We start from the raw sequence: 23989 nt of genomic DNA on the forward strand, positions 1-23989 counted from the left end.
GTCTTTTTCAATGTTAAAGCAATGTGAGCTTAACATCGGTTAACATCTGTATAAAGTTTCATGAATTTGATGCAGTACATATTTCTTGACATATCAGCCTACTTACGAAACTTCAATAATTGACATGTTACTGCTACATGACGTGAAACAAATTGACGAGCATATGTATGAAACAGGTCAATGTCAACTTTGAGTGATACTGGTGGAAATATGTCTGAGTTATGGCTCTGTACATGAAAACATCGTAATAAAATGGCTGCCTAGCAACCATATTGGATCGTATCACATAAAAAATCGACGTACATATGTATGACATAGGTCAATGTCCTTGTACCAACTTTGAATAAAATCAGTTGAGATATGCCTGAGTTATGCCTCTGTATATGAAAAAATCGTAACAAAATGACCACACAGCAGCCATATTGGATCGTATCACAAAACAAATTGACGTGCATATCTATGACATTGGTCAATGTCCTTGTACCAACTTTGAATAAAATCGGTTGAGATATGCCTGAGTTATGCCTCTGTATATGAAAAATTGTAATAAAATGGCCGCCTAGCGGCCATATTGGATTGTATCACAAAACAAATCGACGTGCATATCTATGAAATTGGTCAATGTCCTTGTAGCAATGTTGAATAAATCGGTTGAAACATGTCTGAGTTGTGGCTCTGTACATCAAAAAATCATAATAAAATGGCCGCTGGCGGCCATATTGGATCGTATCACAAAAAAATTGACGTGTATATCTATGACATTGGTCAATGTCTTTGTACCAACTTTGAATAAAATCAGTTGAAACATGTCTGAGTTATGGCTCTGTACATGAAAAAATCGTAATAAAATGGCCGCCTGGCGGCCATATTGGATCATATCACAGAAAATTGACGTGCATATCTATGACATTGGTCAATGTCCTTGTACCAACTTTGAATAAAATTGGTTGAAACATGTCTGAGTTTTGGCTCTGTACATGAAAAAATCGTAATAAAATGGCCGCCTGGTGGCCATATTGGATCGTATCACAAAACAAATCGACGTGCATCTGTATGACATATGAAGTAATCCTTGTACCAAGTTTGAATGAAATCGCTTCTTGCATCTCTGAGATATCTGTGTGAACGGACGGACGGACGGACGCACACACGCACGCACGCACGCACGCACGGACATGACCAAACCTATAAGTCCCCCCGGACGGTGTCCGTGGGGACTAACAAGGGTATTCATATGCAAGCTTCCTCCACTGAGAGGTAGCACTTGCCCAAAACAAGAAGTTTCAAACTTTAGCCCATATTTTCATCAAGTTAAGTTTACATGTAAACCATTCTCTTTCATAATCAAGAATGAAAAACAGGGGTCACTCTGCAAAGTTTTTAGATCAGAGACACAAATAATACATGTAATTCAAATACGGCCACTATACCCTGTGTTAACTCTTTTGGGAAAATTAAAATTTTTGAATTTCACAAAAGCAAGATAGTGAAAATTTGTTGTAATCCAAAGGCTTCAAAAAGAGTCTCCATATGCAGCAGTCAAGAAAATTAACAGAAAAATTTTGAGTGTCCGAAAAATTAATTGTGAGGCACCTTCTACTGTGAGTTACAGATCATCAAATGTTACATACAAAGGATGCTAATTATTTTTAAGATGACCTTTTTAGATCACCTACCTCCCGTTAAGGTGGTTGAGTGTGACTCTTTCATTGGTGATTCCAGCATGGCTTCTGCCAGTGTCTGTTTCAGCTGTTCTTCAACCTGTTCATTGCTGTTGAGTCGTCCACTCTCTGGCCAGCTGCCGCACACTTCAAGCAATGTTGAAGACTGGTCAAAACTTCCTGTGATACAAAAATACATCCATTGCAAAAAAAAATTGAGAATGATTTCATGGTTGGAATTGGAAAATCTGAAAAATGTAGGTGTAGTAATATGTTCTGAATGATGGCAAGTGTGTGCTTGGGTTTGCAATTTTTTTGTGGTGTATAATTTATTGCCAGGTTTGGAAAATTGGCAATTTTAGGTGTGTTATTCGAAAGTAAATTGACTTAAAGTTATTGTGTTGGCTGTAGCTTGGAAATTTTTCCTATACTATAGATAATGGTAGCGCTAAACGAAAAATCTGAAAATTTTAGGTCTATTTTTCTTCTGAATGAAGACTGATGATGACTGTATTAACTATGGAAAGGAATTGTTTCCATAGTTTAATAGTTTAATAATTACAAATGGCTAATATGAAATATTTAGGTCTATAAATCTACAGAATGTCAACTGAGGATGATTTTGTTTGCTATTTATTGCAATTGGTTCCTACGGCATGGTTGGACCCATTGTTAAGAGTGCATTTGAGTGAGCAGCATTGCTGGACACATTGAGAATACTATATGACACTCTTCAATTATATTTCATTGTAATCTTTATGAAGTACAATTTTCAACACTCAAGATAATGCACACATGTGACCTGATATGCTGTCAACTTTTGGCACCTCATCCACAGAATGTGGAAGTGGCATTGAAAAAGCTTTACTGTAATTGCTAACAGGGATATCGTTATCAGACTGAAAGAAGAATTGAAATCAAATCATGATGATAATTATGCTCATGGAATGATGATGATGATGGTGAAGATGACAATGATTTAATTCCTATAGACCATATGAGTTTAGGAAGTCATGCTCAAGTCATTCAACCACACCTTACCCATACCCCCCAGTAATTGAGTCCCTTTTCATAATACCTTGGGGAATACACGCAGCAAAACTTGTTATGCACTGTTATTTCAATGAATCTCATCAAAGGTATAAACCATACCATGGAATCACAGTCTATACACCTACTTGTTCTCTTTGAAGTGACAGAGAGTGTTATAGGTAAGTGCTAGACTCAAGGACACATTCTCAGAGCTAGGGCTGCACTGTGAATTCATAGAGATAAAATGTTTAACTGAATATTCATATTGGGGAGAAACAAAACAAGAACTGAAACAGAGTTGTAAACCTCACCTGATCCGGCCTCTATCAGTGTTGGCATGGATGTGGCAGCGGAGTCATCACTCCTGCCAACATGAGGGGTGGGAACCGGTTGAGAACGCACTGGATGAATTCTAAAGTATACAAAACAGATAACAAGGTCATGTATCAAGATGACTGGAAATACTACTGAGATATACCATAATCCAGCCTGATGTTTACTGATCAGAATTGCTTTGGAAGATACAGAAGTGAAAAACTGAAATGCACAGATATACCAGCAGAAGGGCACTAAGTATAAATCTGCACCATGAGAATTAACACTTGCATAAAACGTCAGAGCATTTTCTGCCATGATACTTCGTTTATAGCACAGCTTCTATTGACACGTTACACAGGATGAATTAAAATGTCCAATGAAAATTTTCAAATGCTGATATGTTGGAATTTAGTATGATTTTAATCTAAACTGATTTGCAAGTATGTCGAAACTGCACCTTATCAATACAACACATTTATAGCGGTTTGTTTTTTTGGCTATGTCTGACCACCTTCCAGACAATGTTTCATCTTTCACAGAGTTGATTTCTTGTGATCGATGACAGTTACAACTGACAGTGTTGGCAACTCCTCAATTTAGACAGTATGCTTGTTTCCATATTGACAATGGCTCAACACAAACCACTGTATTATGCTCTGTTCTTAGAATTGCAAACTTGAAATACATGGAAATGGTGATAGACGGGGGGAGTCACAGGTTCGACACATTCTGAAAAGTGGCATCACACGGACAGTATGTGCATTGTCAAAGATTAGTAAAACCATGGTTACTCTACCTCATGTGGTGACACCTGGGATGGGTGAGAACTCCATGGAGTATTAATTACCTGAGACTCTGAAAGTCCAGCTCATCATTGTAAAGATCCATGCCTGTGGTCTCTGGACTCTGGGAGAGCAATGCCGATGACTGTGACGATAACACTGTGGTCGATACTGCCGAATTGAATGTTTTAAATTGAAACTGTGGACCCATCCACAAACGACGATGTGGCCCTGCATGGGTCAACATCTCAACCTAACAAAGAAAGAAGGAAAATATTGACAGGCAAGACATTGTTGTTAATATTCTGTAATACTGTGGTTTGGAGACCATAGCAATGGGATTCAGAGACTCCGGTGACTTTCTACACAATAAATATACTTTACTGAATACAGTTTGAGAAACAACGATCAAAAACTGGTATACAACAAAAGAAAACTACTGCGTAGTCAACCATTTGAAATTTAGGGTTTTCCTTTTTTAAATTCAATATACAAATAGGAAATTTCACAAAAACATGAAGGAAATTTCACCATAATGAACTTCACTTCGAGATGGTTGCCAGTTGTACAAAGCTACTTGCCTGCCGTGGTTACTATGGAAGTGAACATGGAAGTTACCCAGGTATATTTTTTGTAGATTGCCTTAAGAAATTTCACTTTTAACCACAGTGTTGGACAATAAGAAGTCACAGGGCCAATTTCACCCAATAACTACCTTGAAATGCCTTGAAATTTCTGGCACTATAGTGAATTACTGTATATTTTCAGTGTTGGAAAATTCTCACAAGATCCAATACATGTTCACAGTATGTTTATTACAGCAAGTTTACACCATTGTGGTAGTTGAGCGGTTAAAAATAGGAACAAGTATGTAGACAAAGTTATCAGGTGACAAATCAGTGACAACTGACTAGCAAATTACCTTACAAGTACATAGCAACTTCTATGCTTTGCATTTTCACATGGTCACATTATCATTCACCTTTTACTAATAAAATACTACATCCTCTTTTGATTACGATCTTTGACTGACCTACTTCTTTCCGTAATGTCAGCAACTTTCAATACTATAAATGAGTATTTGATTGTTTAGCCTAAAAATAATTCTCACTCTGCAGGTCTATTTCTTTGCAAGCAGTTTACCCTTGTCTGGCTATTTACTTTGTCAACTTGAAAACAAAATTCTATAATCAAACAAAACTGAAACTAGAAATTTGATATCAGGTCAGTGTAGCAAATGGCAGAAACATTCAAAGTACAATTACAGGCCTGACTTTAAACTCAACGATTTTCTTACTTCAATAGGCCAAATCCTGAATTCGAATCGACCACGGTACAAACAAAGCCATGTGCGCAAACACGCTTAGACATACGTGTATTTCCATACATGTTAGTACACATGTGGGCTTGTTTGTACCGGCATCACATGATTATTTGGGCGTACTGAGTCTGTAGAACGCATCGCGTACTTTTTATTCCGGAGTAGAACCATTTGGTCTGAGATGTTTCTTTTGGGAAGTTGCTAGGAAGTGGGGGGTGGGACAATTTGAAATTCCATTATAGGTAACAGCTGTAACTCTAGCCATATTCTTGGTACAATTTATTCTGTATTTTAAATGTGGTTTATTGTTCCTCTTCAAATATCACATAGAAATTCCTACTTTTCAGCTTGTAAACAAATGAGTAACATCCACTTTTATTTTCGATGTCTGAATGTTGGCCCAGACTAGAATTGAATATCACCAATGGCATTGCATATCGTACACTGCGTTGTGTTTAACTTCTACACTCTTTAGGGACATGAACAAGAAATGTACTTGTTCTAAAAAACAATGAAAACTATCAAAATTCATGCCTCTAGTCCCTTCAAGCGTGCTATCAATTCAGATGTAGATACTGTCCCTGGACGTGTTCACCCCAGTGACCTGATCACCACTTACAGTGTCATTCTTTCAGGTTGAATAAAGTGGATTTATTAATACAAGGACAGTTACTTCACCTCTGTGTCTTAATGTGTGCCATACTGCATCAAAAGCAAACAAAAACACCGAAACATTGTAAGAAATTAACATACCTCTGGCAACCAATCCTCATCCTCACCACGGAAACCATCATCCATGTCCAATTCAAGCTGCGTATCATCACTGAAATAGTAATCTGTGGAGTGAAGACAATGTCTCATGAAATTCATGGATTTAGTGAGAGAGAACACTGCTCAGTAATGGGACAAAGTATTTTTCCTATATCATCTGGTAACTATCAAATTCAACTTTGAACAGATTTGATCATGTAAGATATAAAAATTAATTAAATGAAGCAGTAGTGAGTCCTACAATGAGGTTCAGAGTTAATGACAAAAGCCATAGAAATCAGAAATCATACTGCTGCCCTCTTTGTGTCCTACGGGGACTGAAGCTATATTTATGTCAGCTACTTTTGTTTTTAATATTTTCAAGGTTCTGAACAAGAGAGGGTACTTTTCATGCTCTACAAAATTTACAAAACAAAGCTTGCAGAGGATGAATAAGTCCGCCAACAAAGTATCACACAAACCATCATGGTGGTATGTGCTTCACAGACTTAGTTTTAAACCTTTTCTCAAATTTCCTCTGAAATAACATTAAAGCATTTTCTTTATAATCCAGAAAAAAATATGGAATTCTGGTGTTAGAGAAACAAAACATCCAGAAATTTACCAATATTTGAAATTCAAATGGACTTTATCTCATTGTAATGTTGTTGTGGGGAAAACTTAAATTAAACTTAAATTTTCAATTTTCACAAAAACAAGACCATGAGTCCAGATGAGAAGCACACACCTGCAAGGTATAATAAAAATTTTATATTCTGGATATGTCCCTGATGCACATTCTACCTTAACGGACTAACAAAACCATGAAATCATTACCTGAATTTAAACAAGTTAATTTTGGTTCCCCAAATGAAAAATCACCACAGGTAATCAAAAACTTTGCTTTTGATTTCATGGAAAGAGAAAGAAATGTCTTTCACAAACTGTGTGCCTTGGTGGCTGGGATACTCACCAGTGTTTGGTTGCTCACATGTCAGTTGAATGAGTGGGTTGTTTATTCCTAAGGGTGGTCTGTACTCAGGTGCAGTTGGAGACCTAGGACACAAAAACCAAACAGGGGTTTCAGATAGTTTATAGGCATATTAAAACAATTCCTCTTGATCTATCCTTCAAGACCATTACCAGTATATATGATTCACATTATGCATGAAGGAGTTGTCAGTTTGTTTTTATTTCCTTGCATCTGAACTCTATTCAAACGCGTGTTGCATAGAAAATAATTTATCTGTATGAACAAACTATTGTACATCAGCAATGCATTATAGAGTTCCATTTCCATGTGAAAATTTTGATCAGAGTAGTGATGGAGTGGGGATTGAGTCACTTCTAAAACCTGGCTATACCTCACATATGAACAGATTAATACTATACCAAAACACTCTAAACTGGGATGGCTTTTTGTGGCGTTTTGGGATGGTGTTCCATCATAAATAGAGATCTAACTCCATGTGTGAATAGAAGACAGATCTGAACATCTTTATAGTTAATTTTATTGTGGTAGTAGCCTCCAACATAATAATTTTCCACTCACTCTTTTTCACATTAATTCATACCCTGGCCAGGTACAGGCATTAAAGTAGCTGCATATGATCAAGAAAAGTAATATTGATCTGCTTTTGCAGCAAAGATGGTCCTTGCTTCTACTCAAAAATCATCAGTGAGATTAGCACTAAATAACTTCCTGTTCTTCCTACATAATGTTTATGTTGACAGTATACTTCATTCAAAACAGAAATGGTGCAGACAGCACACCTGTAACACATTCTGTGTCATCCATCATTGCATAGTAAGCGTTCCTTTCCCATGTGTATTGTGTTGGTGTCCTTTTTGGGATGGCAATGACTGTAGTATGTGAACTTGACAATGCTAAGAATGCTGATGAACTATACTAAGCAGACTGAAAAATTCCTCAAATCTCAGTTCCAGCAACACTTATTTACCGAAATGATAAAGCAACTTCTTACATACCATTTGGTCATCCCTGACAATGTCTACATGTTTATATAAAACATTTTCTCACCTCTGAAGCAGCCATTGTAGCTTGGCTGATGTCGTAACTTCCAGAGGTGCGTCATCACTCTTCTTAGTTAGCCCTGATGGTGCATGGGGTTCTAAGAAATACTCAACCAGTTTACCATGGCAGCCCATTACATAGAGAGAATCAACCACTGGTGGCTTGACACTTTCTGTTAGAACAGATCAAAATATGATAAAGTATGGATTTATTGAAAATATATTACGGGAAAATGTTTTTGAATTAAAGTGTATAAGGCAATTTGATAAAATTGTAAGTAAACACTCATTTTTCTGAAAGTGTTCAGTTCAGATGAATATTTTCGTATTTAACATTGTATTTGTATGGTTGCAAGTAGGAAGCCATAGTTGCAAGTAGGAAGCCAGGGTTGCATGTAGGAAGCCATGCAACATTTGTTCAGTATTAATGACTTGAACTTTACATTCAAATCAAGCCCACACAAAATCTGTTAGTAAATGGGAATGAGCTGGTAAAGCGTAATATCTGAAGAAACATGAAAAATTTTGCAGAAGCTAGTAAGGACTTAAGTGATATTTCAATTAGGCCTATTGGTTTTCTCTTCCAAATTCCTTACACTTTACTGGTAAAGGCAGAATTGTGCAAAAGGTAAGGCACCATCAAATCATATGAAGTATAGTAACAGTGCACGAAAGATTTTTGAGCTGTTCTAGTGAAAAAATGACATTTTGGAAACCCCATGTCATAGACATTCAGTGAATAAGGCCCATAGTGCTCCTTATACTATGAATGATTTCTTGGATAATAAAGATATAGAAATTTTGGGAGTGGTAGTGGACTTTTTAGGAGTTATCTGGGGGGACCCTGCATGTGAGGCTGATTACAATTAGAATATCATCTACTGGATGATACACAGAAAAATGGACAGCTAACCTGATTTATCTCTGTTGACTTTAGGACTACCACTGAAAGCCAGTGCTCTAGAAGGTGCAAAACAGCTTGCCATAGGGAAATAGCCAGAATCTGTGGCTGTGGCTTGAGGGCTTGTCAGCTTGGGTTTTGTTGTGGTGGATGTTGTCATGGTGACCAGTGGGTTGAGCTGTTTGAGTTGGGCTGACGCCATCTCGGTGACTGGTGTGGGTATGGTGGTAGCCTTGGATTGCCATGTTGGACCAGACTGCTGGCAGTCACCGCATGGACGTTGTCTTCTCCATGGAAACCTGTCAGAATATGAAAAGAACAAATGAATCAGAATGAAAGGAACTACATGGAATGAAACTTGCATATATAGATTTGGTTTGCTGAGATATAACAGTATACTAATTTATATCAGCAAACAAACTGTGACTTTTTAATGAGCAAGTCACTTTCAATTATATACAAAGAGTAACATCAGAGTAACATGGGCGGGTGTTTAAGAAAGTGTGAGATTTCTGATAACATGACAAAACTTAGACAGATTTCGCAATGGCTAAACCGTCACCTGTAGATATCTGTATGATTAACTTATCCCCAACTTAGAAATTATTCATTGATTGCATGTTATCAATGACAGTGTAAATGAATATATCTGATAGTTACTGTAGTCACCACACCTAGCAGAGTGATTCTGGAGCCCAAGAATAGGCACTTTCACAAGACTCAGTCCACATTTTCCAAAATTCCAATGCAACCTTACCTGACGTTGGGCTTCCAGATAATTTATGTGTTGAACTGTGACCACTGCACTGTCTATGGAGAGCGATGTCTTCTAAACCAGCACTCCTATGGAAACGACTTTCCTTGTTGACTACCTTGGGTGACGTGTGAGTCCTTGCTCCAATAGGACCTATAATATAATCAAGATCCAGATAGTACTATCAAACAGTCACTGGAATTTACATGCTGGATGCACTGAAATATTCTATTTTTCTGAAAATATCATAGTTCTGAGTACAACAACAATAGCATATGGAAAAGTTACAATGCCAGTAAACCCATTATGGTACGAGATGTACCAGATGCTCTCTTCAACCTTGTATAATCAATGTTCTCATTGTCCAAGCATCTTTCATGCAATGTCTTGTAACATTCACAGAGATGTCAGATCAAGAAATTAAATTCTCAGTTCTAATTTCATGAAAAATAAATTTCCTTGTCCGTAAAATTTGTAAAAATCAAAGCACCCAAAAGAATTTATTTTCACAAAATATGGTACATCTTTGTCATTTGAGACACAAAGAGTGTAAGACAATGTTGTGCAGCAATCATTTGAGGCTTTCCAATCATATTTATGATAAACTCTTATTATGATAACCAACTGTGGTGGATACGGACTTAACAGACAGCTTTATGAATTCCAGTACTTACCTCCATATGTGGTGATGGGAAATACATGAGCTGTACCCCTTAAGGTGCTTATCGAAACCCAACGACTATCTAAAGTAAATGAAATATCTTGAACCTGAAAAGGTAGGGATACAAGTTAATATCTTTATCAAGTTTTTAAAACTATAAACACTTTTACTAATTATTCTCACCCTTTTTCCTCAGACAAAATCACACAACCTTGTCTTGACTAAAAATGATAACATACAGACTGTCTTGCTATATGCGTATCTCAGATATGGAGAAGGAAAAAATCAATATCATGGATGAAAGGCTTGTTTTCGTCGAATAATTTTGGATCAAGATATCAATTGTTACTTTTCTGATATTGCCATATGATGTATGATTTTTCATTGTTTTATTGATGGAATGGCCATGACAGGTTCATTCAATTCTCTATGATTTTCTATAATTACCATAAAGAAAAGAAAGTGGTGAGAAAATACGGCACTCCTAGTCTGGATTGAGCAATTTTATTCCCATTGTTGGATTTTTTCATCTTCCAAAACAGTTTCAGGTAATGAATGGAACAAAGGTCTCTCTAGGATTTGTCTTTGTTCTTGTTTTGGGTATCAACAAATGTTCAAATGTTCACGCCTGAAATACATTACTCTGACATACTGTAGTATGAAAAGTTTGTACATTGGCATAATAAAACGTAGCTGTTGTCTGTTTTATCTATTTAACACACAAAAGTTCAGTTCACCTTTGCACTTGTGTCCCCTCTATGTAGTATATACAGGTGATGTACAGCAGCCTGACTGGACTGCCATGGATGAGGTAATATCCTGAACAAATGGAAATTGTGTCCCGATGTACCGGCAGTCACCAACAGTGTTCCAGACGGATCAAACTCCATTGCTGACACTGGCTCATTAGCATGGGCAGGGAAATGTGCCACAATGCCTTCACCATTGCTCTCTTCATTGACATCAAGCTGTAAGGTACCAAGAAATCAAAATCTCAACAGTTGGCTACAATCACATTTTTATAACATCCATGACATTAGGCAATACTATGGCAACGATATCAATGATTTGCTAACATAGATGCTTGGTGAATTTACCAATTAAAATCTTTACTCTGTTAGGCATATGTCATGGTAAATTTTCCAGCATTTATTATTCAAATATTATGGCTATCTTTTGAAATGTATGTCTTAAAAATTTGGTCGTACAGAGTTTGATTCATGTTGGTTGCAACTTCACAGGATTTTTGTGTATACTTACAAGAAATTGTGCAAATGCATGAATCTATCTCTTTAACTGATATTAAACATAGAATATACCTAGGCTTATGTAGACTTATTTCTCATACCGATTTACCATATATACACTCATTGCAAATACTATCACCCTCCACAAAGTGTCTATTACTAAATGTCACATTTGCTGTAGAGAAGCTTGCATGTAAAAGTTACATACAGCAGGAATTTAAACCACCATGTTTATAACATTACAAGCAAAGGCAATCTGATGGAGACATGCTGCTGTCAGGCATACTGTTTCTCAAAAAACCAACACAAACTAAGAATGGAAAGCAGTATGATAATGCACAACTCTGCATAGTTCACAAAGTAATACAACTTTAAGTCCTCTTTAAAGGTCTGGTGAAATGGTCCCGTTCGTGTGACTGAATATCTTCCGGGGGTCAATACTATTATAGTCCATGAGCCAGATAGGTTATTGGTACCATTTGGGTGGGCAAATTCCACCATACATTTTCTGAAAGCCCAAAATCTGAACTTTCTGAAAATCTTTGGTGGACAGGTCGCAGAAGTAGCTTTCTGTCTCAAAAGTCGTTGTCATGGCAACAATACTTACAATCTTAAAAGCTAATAATTTTAGATAAAAGTGATTTTCTAGGGAACGGTAAAAGATATTTACGTGATTTCAAGACAGACACGGGTACCTCACATCATGGCCTTTCAATTGACCCCATGACCTTGAACATTCTAGGTCAAGGTCAACAGGTCATGCCCATAATATCTCAGAATTTCGATAAAATAGAGCATTTTTCATAAATACTTTTCTGCTACATTAACATAAAATATGATGGAAACTCAAAAACGTGTTCAGACATAGCCACAGATATGTACTCTTTGAAAATTAGAATGTTATGTATCAGGGATGTTGTTGGTAGTGAGTAATTACCAAGGCAACCATCAGTGTGTTTTCAGTTACACATGTACTCTATGGCCAGGCCCCAATTATGGTCAATTGGTACTATTTGGGGCAAGCAGAGGGCAATCTCACACTTTATATATTTTTGAAAGTTGAAACTCTGAATTTTCTGAAAAGTTTTGGTAGCTTAGTAATGGGTGAAACCGTTGCCATAGAAACAGACATCTGAATTATTTAGTAAGTACAATTGTATACAAAAGTGAATATCCTGCTTTATGAAAATGTTCATACCAAAATTGATAACATAAATAGGATATGTTACACATTCTAACTTTCACTCAAGATGTTACCTTAAAGTCAAGGTCAGGTGTACACAACCAAATGAGGTCAAAGTTCAAAACATGGAAAGTTTACATTTCAGGTGACTATGCACAGAAATAGTGTCTCTTTGTTGTGCACTTTCTGACATTTTCAAGCAAGATGCACTCTTGTCAGCAAGATGCATTCTTGTCTTTGATAAACGATACTTGTGGCTTCTACCGGTATTAAATGTGACCACATTGTCTGATGCTCTTTTCAAACCAAGGTCAAGGTCAATGAAAGAACAAGGTTAAACATAGAATAAAATGGTGATTTCTATGGTGTTACGTATATGTTTTTACACGGAAAGAGTATTTTATGGTACCAGTTTGTATTAAACATCATAATTATCAATAATAAGCAACATCAACAAGCTTATATTTAGCTAACAGCCTACGGCTATTAGCTATAGCTATACGTATTGGCCAATAATGTATATTTTCAGAATTTTCATACTACTGTAAACAAAAATGTGTCATTTTAATGTTTTTTCGAACAAATCATTAGTGACATGACATCTGAACTTTAACGTGACATTTGAACAATGTACTGAACCCCAGTACTTATACCTTTATATGCGTGGCCTGCACCTGATCTAACAAAGAAATAGACCAGTCAGAAATAAGTTTTTAATGCTGCTGGACATCAGCCGTAAATATTTCAACGATAGATAACAAAATAAAATCTGTCTGATAGAGCTAATAATAAAACTACTGTTTTGAACCGCTTGATCAAAGTAAATAGCACTAAATAAAACAAACATATTAACGTTCATCGTTAACTTACTAATTACAAATGACCAACGACCAAGTTATATGTGACTTTCTATGATCCTCTACCTTTTCCCTGGCAAAATGCAATGAGCAAAAGTATGCAAGCCACACCCACCAAAAACCAATCAGTTCTTGCAATTTGCTAACTGAATCTATGTACTAGATTTGATTCTGATCTGATGAGCCGTTTTTGAGATATCGGACCAACAGACAGACAGACAGACAGACAGACAGACAGACAGACAGACAGACAGACAGACATCGCTGCGACATATGCTCACGTGTGTAAACACGTGAGCAAAAATGGACGCTCATCATGAAAATCGACGCCGAACAAGTAAGACAAGGGAATGCTTCTGAAAATGTATCAAGAGGAAATTATCAAATTTAAGCGATCTAGATCTGCGTGTGTATGCTACTCAGCTGTAGAAAGTCTTAATTTTGAAATTGGCGAAGGTTTAGACATTTAATATCTAATTTTACGGAACCAGTGGACAATGTAACCAGGGCAGCCTGTTGCTGACTGCATATCAACGCATTATATCATCGATATCAAGACATCAACTGTCAACCAAACGCTTGAACAAACTAACTGCGCATCGACGTAACGTGTATCAGATATTTATCATATTTCCGGTAACGTTGTATTAGATTTGTCGCTTTGTGTCAATTTTGATGGGGCAGCTAGCTAGCTGGCAGGGTACGCGTACCCATTCCGGACAAGTGGTACCAAAAGTATTTCGTGGTTCAAGATTACCCCATTGCTTTTGCCATTTTTGATATATCCCTTGGACCTTGTAAATTTCTTAGATATCTTGAATGATAATGATTATTGGACCTGTTTTGATGTCTGTTGTTTAGTAAATTAAAAATAAACTTTCAGAACCACTTGCATGACTTCATCTCCTAACGGAAGTCTGAGTGGTAATGGACAGGCTATACAATTTTTTCTGTTACCTAAAATGTGGCCAGATGTCACGCCCTGCTGTCAAAAGTCAGTGGAAAACTCTGAACAATAATAGTTCTGTTATTCAGATTCTGGAAAAAACCCTAGCGTTAGTAATGTGCCCAAAATAAAGACAGCTAGGGTGGGTTTTTTTACTATTGTCCTGGATATACTCGGTATGCTATTTTGAGATGAGAAATAATGCCTGTCCATACATTTTAAAGAACAAAATACGAAAACTTCGGCGTACTTTTTAAAGAAAACTTGGCAGAAACGTAAAACGACATATATAGCGAAGGAAGGAAATATTTTCTTCTTGGGCAAATCTTCGTCGGAACATATTCGACGGGTTGGAAATGACGTGAATGGCTCCAGCAGAATCAAATTCACTGACAGCTGAACGATAACGACCTAACGTCGTGTGGACAGTAATGAACGACTCTGGACATTTACGACCATACAATCGAATTCCATTTTCCAAATATTTTGTTGCACGGTATCGGCTCTTATTTCCTTGACCAATTTTCTTTCCTTGACCAATTTTCATTTATGTGGGGAAAAATTACTGAGCTCTACAAGTATCTCCATCACAGCGCTCTATCTGAACTGAACTCCATCTTGTCACTTGTTTACTTCCCTGGCTGTCCTTCAGTCTTACAAAATGTGTTCATATTAGCCATGATATCGAATATTTGTCGAATATTATAACAACGAAGCATAAGCTACGACAAATTTTCCAGCTGCTGTCGCCAATCACGACAAGGTAATGTTGGTAAAGGTATGCCAGCTATCAAACACAAGCTCAGACTGTGCATTCTGTAAAATCAAGGGTTTTTGTAGCAGACCCAGGCAAGCCTATGTGAGCCTGAGCTTGCCTGGGGCAAGCCTGTGGCCTGTCCGAGGCTTGCCTTTTGTTGCGTTAGTTTTGTCGGGTACTGTATAGCAGCTGCGGTGGCAGTGTGCTTCTGCAGCTACAAAACCCCTAGACGTTATAGCCATCATCCTTTCTACAGCATTTTCCCAAAGACTTATGTTTGGCCTCAAGTCTACTGCTTGATGTAGGGGTTCTCGTGTTTAGCCCCTTTATTACATATTTTGTTCTTTCACAAATTATACATTTTTTTCTGATAGACTCCAGTATTTACATTTGTAGCATCCCTTTGTGACACCCTAGAGTCAGATTGCATTTAATAGTAGATTGAACTGAATTTTCACATTCAAGTCTACTAAGTGTTTTCTTGTGGGAACACTTTTTCTCCGCGGTCTAGATTATACAATATGTAATACAGTTTCAAATTTGCGAATTTTAGTTGCTTTGAACAAACCTTTCCAAAAGTTGAGTTCCCCAAGCTTATTAAGATGTGAGCCATAGCACCTTAAATGATACGTGGACGTAATGTTTGCACATTTTTCGCCCGCTTGTTTTGATTAATATCCTCTGAAACATCCTTGACGTTAGATTTAACAAAATTTTTCACAAACTAAATCGAGACAATGATATTGCGTGAAAAAGAAATGCCACTTAATCTTTTTTACTTTATTGAAATAAATATTAGTTTAAAGATTATTCAGGAGGTGACTAATTGTATTTTAATCACCGGCCAAAGGTTAAGTGAATTTCCATGTCTGAAAAAATAAGTGAGTATATGACCACAAAACCAATAGGATGTACAACAAATGAATCACTCCCTTGGAGTACTAGTGAAGTTTAATTTCAAGATGTTTGATTTTATTACTTACACAACTCACTTTTCCAGTTTTATAAGAAATTACACGACTCATTTTCCAGTTTCATAAGAAATATCGCATGAAGCTGAACTATTTTATATGTTGATGATTTCTTTGTTACTTAATTACTCGAATATTATATGCGCATGATATGTGTATTGTACATGCCTAGACAAAATTCAAAACTTTCAACAAAAGGCGAATAGATAGATTCAAAAAAGGCGAACTGAAGTTGCAATTCTACTCGCTGTAGCAACATGTGTAACATTGAATCCGACAGTTATTAAATCAGCGCAACTAACTGGACCAAGATATTCACGACACAGCGATCATTTTTCAGGAATTAAGGTGGTTACGCATTTTTTACTTCCGCTGTCAGTGACGTGGAGCATATCAGATACGTGGATTGTCCGTCGTCATCCGTCATCTATCAACAATTGTTTTATTCTCTGAAACTGCTGGTCTAATTGCTTTCAATACTGGTAGGCAACTCATTTGGCTGAGTTCAGTTAGATTTGTTCAAATCATGGTGAACTTTACATATTTGTATTTGGGGCATTTCTTCCTTTTTATCAACTTTGAAGTGTGTTATGTGGGGTCCTAGGGACAACCTGAGTGAGGTTTATTCAAGTTGAGAATTAAGTTTCATACTTGAAATTTTTGGGCCTTTTTTCGTTTTTGTTTGAAAAGCACAATTTTCTCACAATTATCTTTAAAGGTTCCTAGATTACTTCAGTTTCTTCAAATTTTGCTAATACTTGCATATTTATGGTAGAGATGAAAAACAAGAGCCATTATTGTACAATAGTAATACATGCATTTGCAAGGATGTCCTTGTTCAGTGTTCCTAAAATCAACATAAGCAGATGTATCAATATTACAAAGTTTATTTACAACAAAACCTGACCCTTTTTATTTTTAAGCAATACATAACAGCAGAAGTCTATCGGCTACTAGGCCTCTTGTTAAAGCTTTTCCCATGTGACCTAAGCTCCGCCCCGATGGAAAATTACAACCAAAAGCATTTATCTGCAGGGTAGCTCAACATGAAATCCGGAAAAAAGTCATAGTATATCGGTATCTCTTGAGATCAGACTACTTGTCTACTCGTTGACAAGCTTATAATCATCTCCCACTAACTACGTTGGTCCGACACAGATACTCATTTTTGATAAGTGAACATGTTACTTCTATCATGAAAACAAAAACATAAAACTTTGCCAAATTTTGTTGTTAAACAATCAAACACACTTACGTATATTTGCCTTTGACCTCTTTTACTGTCGATATGACTTTAGTTGACATTGCTGTGTACTTAGCACACAAAAGTTATGATGTTATAACCATTAATATACATGCAAAGGTATGTCCAATGTCGCTCTATTACTGTATCTGAAAATGCATTGATGGTTGCTATGGTGATTGCCGCCCTGTCAACAAGGTATATGATAAAAAAACACTAGTTATTTTAAAGAGATCGCATTAGCTCTTATAGCTGACTAGGTTTTCATGTTTGTACTGTTCGGTTTGATAAAAATGTTGCAAAGCTATTTGCAAAACAATCCCACCTTAAACAATTTCTAAGTTGCTGAAGGCAATGCCTATTGACCTTGACCTATAAATCTAAAGGTCATGGGGTCAATTAAGAAGCAATGCGAACTATTGATATGCATTCTTAAATCAATCAAATATCTTTTGTCGTGTATTTGATAATCTATTTTACATAGTATGCTTAATTTTAATGCTTTTGAATGCTGTTTCCATGACAACAATATTTACACTGAAAGCGCATTCAGCAAACTGTCCAATGAAGATTTTCTCAAAATTCAGATTTTCAGGTTTAAAAGGCGGCTTTGTTCCCCACTCGAGTCAAATGGAAACAAATTGACAAAATTTGGGGTCTGGCTCATAGGCTACATGCATAACTGAAAACACACATATGGTTGCCTTGGTAATTACTCACTAACGACATCATCCCTGATACAAAACATATTAATTTCAAAGAGCACACATCTGGGGCTATTGTTGAGCAAATTTTTGAGTTTCTATTTTATGTTATGTAAACGTAGCAAAAGTATTTTTGAAAAATGCTTGATTTTACAGAAATTCTGAGATGTTATGGGCATGACCTATTGACCTTGACCCAGAATGTTCAAGGTCATGGGGTCAACTGAAAGGCCATAATGTGAGGTACCAGTATATGTCATGAAATCATGTAAATATCTTTTGCTGTTCACTAGATAGTCAGTTTTGTATAGTATTCTTAACTTTAAAGATTTTAGTATGGTTACCATAACAACAACTTTTGAGACAGAAAGCTACTTTTGAGACATGTCCACCAAAGATTTTCAGAAAGTTCAGATTTCGGGCTTTCAGAAAATGTATGGGGGAATTTGCCCACCCAAATGGTACCAATCGACCAATTTTGGGGGTCTGGCTCATGGACTATTACACTCGCAACAGAATTGCAACCTAAAAGTACGCGCAAGTGTTAATTTTTTTGATATTTCTATGCACGGCTTTCATGGGTCATTTTGCGACACTCAGGTCATGCCCATAGCGGGGATAATGGTTGGCAGTCTGTGACGTCACAGGTGTGTTCATTTACATCGAATAGAGGTCCAACGCCGCCTTATCTCTGCCAGGTATCCGCTAACAAAACACTGTTCGCGCTGCCCACTTGCCACGTTCGCCAATGCGAATAGAAATCCAAAATGAAGAAAAAAATCGATCCTAATTTGCCACAGCGGCGAAACTGATTTTTGTTTAAAAAATATGGTAAAATAAAGAAAAATACCGCAATTATACGGTGTCGCTCAAATTTGATCAGAATTGGTACATACCAGTATGCCCCAAAGATCAACAATGTATGTTGTTTCTATCTGTTCAGTGCAGGAAAATTCTACGTTGATGTTATGACAATGATTTCTGCACAGTACAACCAGAAAAACAACAAGAAATATTTAAACCAGAAAAACAAGAATGACAAAAGTAATTAAGGTCTGAAACTTTAGGTACTGGAGGTCAACTTTAGCAACATGCATAGCAGAAAGGCAGCTAGCCCCCCTTAGTTTGACCACAGACGGTCTTCCTCCCCTCTACTGACGGTCTTCCTCCCCTCTACTGATGGTCTTCCTCCCCTCTACTGTCTATGGTTTGAGCAGGTCTGTTAATATGTAACAGTTCATAAACAATGACAGGAAATGACTCAAGTCAGTGGAGTAAGCCTGTGTCAAGCCTGTTTCAGAATTTCGCTTTTTCTTACCTCATTTGCACATTTTGACACTGATGTGTTCATTTGAACAAATTCACATCTCAACCCCTACATCTACCTGTACACCAAATACTGAGACGGTAGCTTTGGCGGTATGGGAGCCTTTGTGTGTGACGGACATACATCCGCACATACCCACAAATATACAGACACAGACGCCACTTAGACTCATCATATAAGCTCTTTTTGGTATTTATATATAAAACCAAATATGAGCTAAAAAACGTGGGTTTTTTAGTCTTTTGTTTAATCTGCGCTTCTCTCTCGGCAATTCGCAAAAACTGTGTCTACTTCCGTATTATTGCGTTCTTTCCGTCGTACGTATTTGCAATCGAGCCAAGTCTCGCGAGAGATTTGACGTCATTTAGTCTAGTGTAGAGCATGCGTAAATGGCTCTCGCGAGAATTGAAACTTAGACACACGCAATCGAGCCCTCGCCATAAATTGGACGTAATTTGTCCAGTAAACAGCGGGCATAGGAACGCTCGCTCGCGAGAATTGAAACTTTTGCTATACATAGCAGACATACGCATTGTAATCGAGGCAACAAGGTTCGGTGTTGCAGTTGATTTACATTGCGGTCTAGATGTTCTGTGTTGTGCATTTTAATCACGGTCTTCAACATTCCATGTTGCGGTCGATTTACATCGCGGTCCTCGGCTCGTGGTCCGGTATTCCCCGTTGTTCTTCAATTTAATCGCCGTCCCAACGACGCGTTCCGTGTTGCTGTCGATTTGTATCAAGGAGGACTCTACCTCCATGATTTGTATCGCGATCTCTACGTTCCGTGTTGTTGTTCGTTTTAATGGTAGTCTCAACATTCAGTGTTGCTGTTCATGCAGCTGATTTGCATCGTGGTCCCAACCTTCCGTGTTGTGGTTGTAGTGCATTTTAATCACGGTTCCATTTACGTTTTAAGTTACTGTCGATTTGCATTGCGGTCCCGATGTTCCGTGTTGTAGACAAGTGCATTTTAATGGCAGTCACAACGTTCAGTGTTGGTGTTCATGCTGTTGATTTGCATTGAGGTCCCAACCTTCTGTGTAGCGAGTAGCGAGGGACCGTGGCCGATCGTACGAACCAGCAGAGACAAGCACATTATGGTTCAAACACTCAACACTTGACGGGAACTTGAAAAAGTTTACAGTTGAGCCGTTCATGTTCTTGCCGCTGTCACAGCCACCAAAAGAACAACGTTCTCCCATAGTGAAGGAGGACACTGTCCTGATCATGTAAGCGGAAACCCTAGAAGTTACCCCCCGTAGGGAGCTTACGAAGGTGTGAAATACTTTGATCCCATTATGAGATACGGCGTCGGGCAAACTTCGGAAAGCCGAAAAAAGTCGACTAGAGAGGCTCGGGGGACACACCCACATTGCATTTTTCTTTTGCCATATTTCATAATCACGCGTGCTAAATGAAAAAAGAAATGAATGTAACTGTTTTATAGACCATCAACTGTACTTCTGTGATTTTGCAACATGGGCATTTCACCAGACCTTTAAAGCTACCTTAGATTGTCCAAAGCATGTAAACAGTATGGCTAAAGTACTGTACACATATGAATTGACTAGTTTAAGGTTTCTACCTCACGCAATGACATGACTATAAACCTTAACACTTACCTCTCCTTCTATAAGATTTGTATCAATGATTGTGACAATGCCCGGTATTTTATCATGTGCACCACTGCTAGCAGCACTGGCTGTTGGACTGTGAGTCGGTGACCCTGAACGCTGGTCTTTACCACTAGCCAAACGTCCAACCGTCTCTCCAAATATTGACAACCCTTTGGTGATAGTCTGCAAACCCAAAAAATTATCGCTTGTTTGTATCCATCACAGATTACATGATTGTTGAAATTGATAATTGTCATGGAAATTATGGTGATTTTATCTATGACATCTTGACAAGATAACTTTACTTAATGATATGCTAATAAACAAAATAGACATATTTACACTTGTAAAGCTCCTAAAAATAATTAGGTTTTCGCAGAGAATGCCTTTATTATGAAAACCTAACAATGGTCCTTTCTCTTAGGATGGGAAATGTTATCTTGATTGTGAAACTTTGAAAAAAGAGGGATTTATAATTTGCGCAGTCTAATTTGTGACGAAATTTTTTTTATTGTAGTCTACCTTGGCAGCATTGATGACGGTGGCAGCATAGGAGTGAACACCATCTCCGCTCATACCCCCTCCACTTTGATGTACAGATACCAACTACAGTAGAGAGAGACATCAATATGTGAATTCATGTTACACTTGCATATCAAAACATCTAGCAAAGACTGCTTGAAGTCTACAATGTCTACATTGTCTTGGTACCCAAGACAACTTTGACTGTATAACCTTTTAATCGGGCCAGAAAATCCACTTATTTGCATTTGGTAACAAACTGTTGCAGCATCAGTTTTGTTGACATGTCATACAACGTTCATAAAATTTTATTCAGCACTGTATAATAATTCACAAAGAAAGTCAAAAAACCCTTCTGCGAATCTGTAGAAAGTCAAAATCTGTGTACAAAATCACTTCAAATTTTGTTTATTATATTGAATTTTACAGCAAGGTCAAATAGCAAAGTGCTCAGCCAAGTTAGTGAGTATTTGTGTTCCAATAACTCATACATCAACTGTTACAGTAAAGGAATGGGTCCATGATTTTTGACACAAAGTCTCTGGTAAAAGTCACCAGAATTCAACAATGCCCTGAGACTCCTGATATCGATCATTATTAAATGAACTTTCATAGAAATAAACAAACATTCATCTTCCCATACAACCTAAATTTTAAGAAGAAATTGACAAAGTAATAGGAATCTAGTGTTTCATTTTCTCTCTAAATCTCCTTACTTTTTTATCAGCATAGGCAAGCCATCTTGAACCAAGTGCCAATGGGTTAAGGTTGGGCAGAGGGGCAGGGTAACATCCTATGATGTAGAACTTCACTTGGAAAGTACAGCTGTTAAACACAGCAACCTTCTCTTGTAATGCAACAACCAATACCCTGTAGACCGAATGTGAAGTTCAAATTGAGGAGGAGTTTCTGCTGTATTCCGACTACATATACCGACTTGAAAGAATTTGACTTTAAGCAGTAGCAATACATGACAAATATTATAGACTATACTGAATGAACAGTGTGACTGACTGTAGATTTGGTGTTCATAATAGCGCATGCATGCAATTTCACTGACTCTGTTTGGATACTTGAAATATTGAAACTAAAACTCAATGAGGGCAAACAAGTATTGCAGTTTTATCATAGTATTTTTTTCATACCTTAAAAGCTATGAAAGGTGAATTATTTTTTTCTTGACTTACTCGTTATTACAGAGGAGATCCACTATGGGAGTTTTGAAGGATTTAGTGTGGACAACTTCACCAGTCTTCAAAGAGAGCACACTGTATGAACAGAATGGATGTGATGACCTGGAAAAGAATAAAAATACAGACTATAAGTTAACTTTTTGTTTGTTGTGTTCCAGATATGGATCACATTGAAATCCACCTAGCACTGCAATGTCTGTCAGATGCAGAGAATACACATAATTAACCTTTTCACAACCATAGTTTTGACCAAAACTATTGTTGTCAGTAGTGAGTGTGGACCTGTGTAAATGGTAAATTAGAAATGAAAAGGCAAAGCTGGAATATCATCTGCTGACCCATTGGGCTGCAGTTGTCCTAAACCACCAAATATTTTGCCTGGACTGGTAAATTCACCATTCCAATGGTCTGGATGAACAGCTAATGCTAATAGACATGTATGATAAAAGTGTATTAAGGACTAACAGAATACAAACGAGTATACAGGAACTTCAGACTGGTTCGTAGATCACCAAAAACTGATCAGGTTTGCTCAATTTGATTGAAAGTTTTGCTATGTGTTGCTTTGAAAATGTGTTTAATCAAATACACCTCTGGGAATAATGTATTCCACACAAATATTATATGAGGTTCACATATGGAGATTTAACACTGTGTGTCCTTTAGAAGTTTCACACTGAAATGGGTGAATTTGCAAATAACTGTATGGTCTGTGTCCCAAAACATATCCCATGAAGGGACTACAAGATTTATCCACAGGTCTGCCCAATATTATGATGGGGAAATGAAATTATGATGACATTCACGATGATATACATTGTACTATTCAAGAACTGTGAGATAAAAAACAAGATGGATTGATGAGACTGACCCTGCTCCATCACACATCACCATCAATGGTCTCTTCTCTTGTAGTGGGTCAGTTATTTCTGACTTTGGTGCAGAAAGAAGTTTTGCGATACGTATTGGCCCTTGACGAACTGACAAAACCTCCTGAGCCTCTCCACTTACCTGAAAATGAATCAAAATAAAGAGACTTTTTACCTTGTATCATTATTAGAAGGCACAAAAGCCATAAATAGTACAAGAGATAAAATTGGCAAAGTGCTGTAAGTGTGAATTCCTGTATTTCAAAAACGGTAGATGACTTTAAGCTAAAACAATAAAAATTTGAACATGGTATCGCATTCAATTAAAATGAAATTT

At 37.2% G+C, this 23989-nt stretch overlaps 1 protein-coding gene across 1 annotated transcript in view; it reads right to left on the reverse strand.

Moving 5' to 3' along the window:
* The window catches only part of LOC139146169 (BCAS3 microtubule associated cell migration factor-like), a gene marked incomplete at its 5' end in the record, with an annotated part of 32764 nt that overhangs the window by 5992 nt on the left and 2783 nt on the right, over positions 1-23989 (reverse strand). The window contains 16 exon segments of the mRNA XM_070717577.1: positions 1677-1841; positions 3005-3105; positions 3859-4046; positions 5868-5950; positions 6838-6920; positions 7906-8071; positions 8812-8989; positions 8992-9098; positions 9557-9706; positions 10228-10321; positions 10952-11182; positions 21075-21251; positions 21591-21674; positions 22307-22460; positions 22778-22885; positions 23655-23794. Of these exon segments, the coding sequence (XP_070573678.1) occupies positions 1677-1841; positions 3005-3105; positions 3859-4046; positions 5868-5950; positions 6838-6920; positions 7906-8071; positions 8812-8989; positions 8992-9098; positions 9557-9706; positions 10228-10321; positions 10952-11182; positions 21075-21251; positions 21591-21674; positions 22307-22460; positions 22778-22885; positions 23655-23794 (2209 nt within the window).

Source organism: Ptychodera flava, chromosome 12, assembly GCF_041260155.1.
Source record: "Ptychodera flava strain L36383 chromosome 12, AS_Pfla_20210202, whole genome shotgun sequence".
Lineage (NCBI taxonomy): Eukaryota > Metazoa > Hemichordata > Enteropneusta > Ptychoderidae > Ptychodera > Ptychodera flava.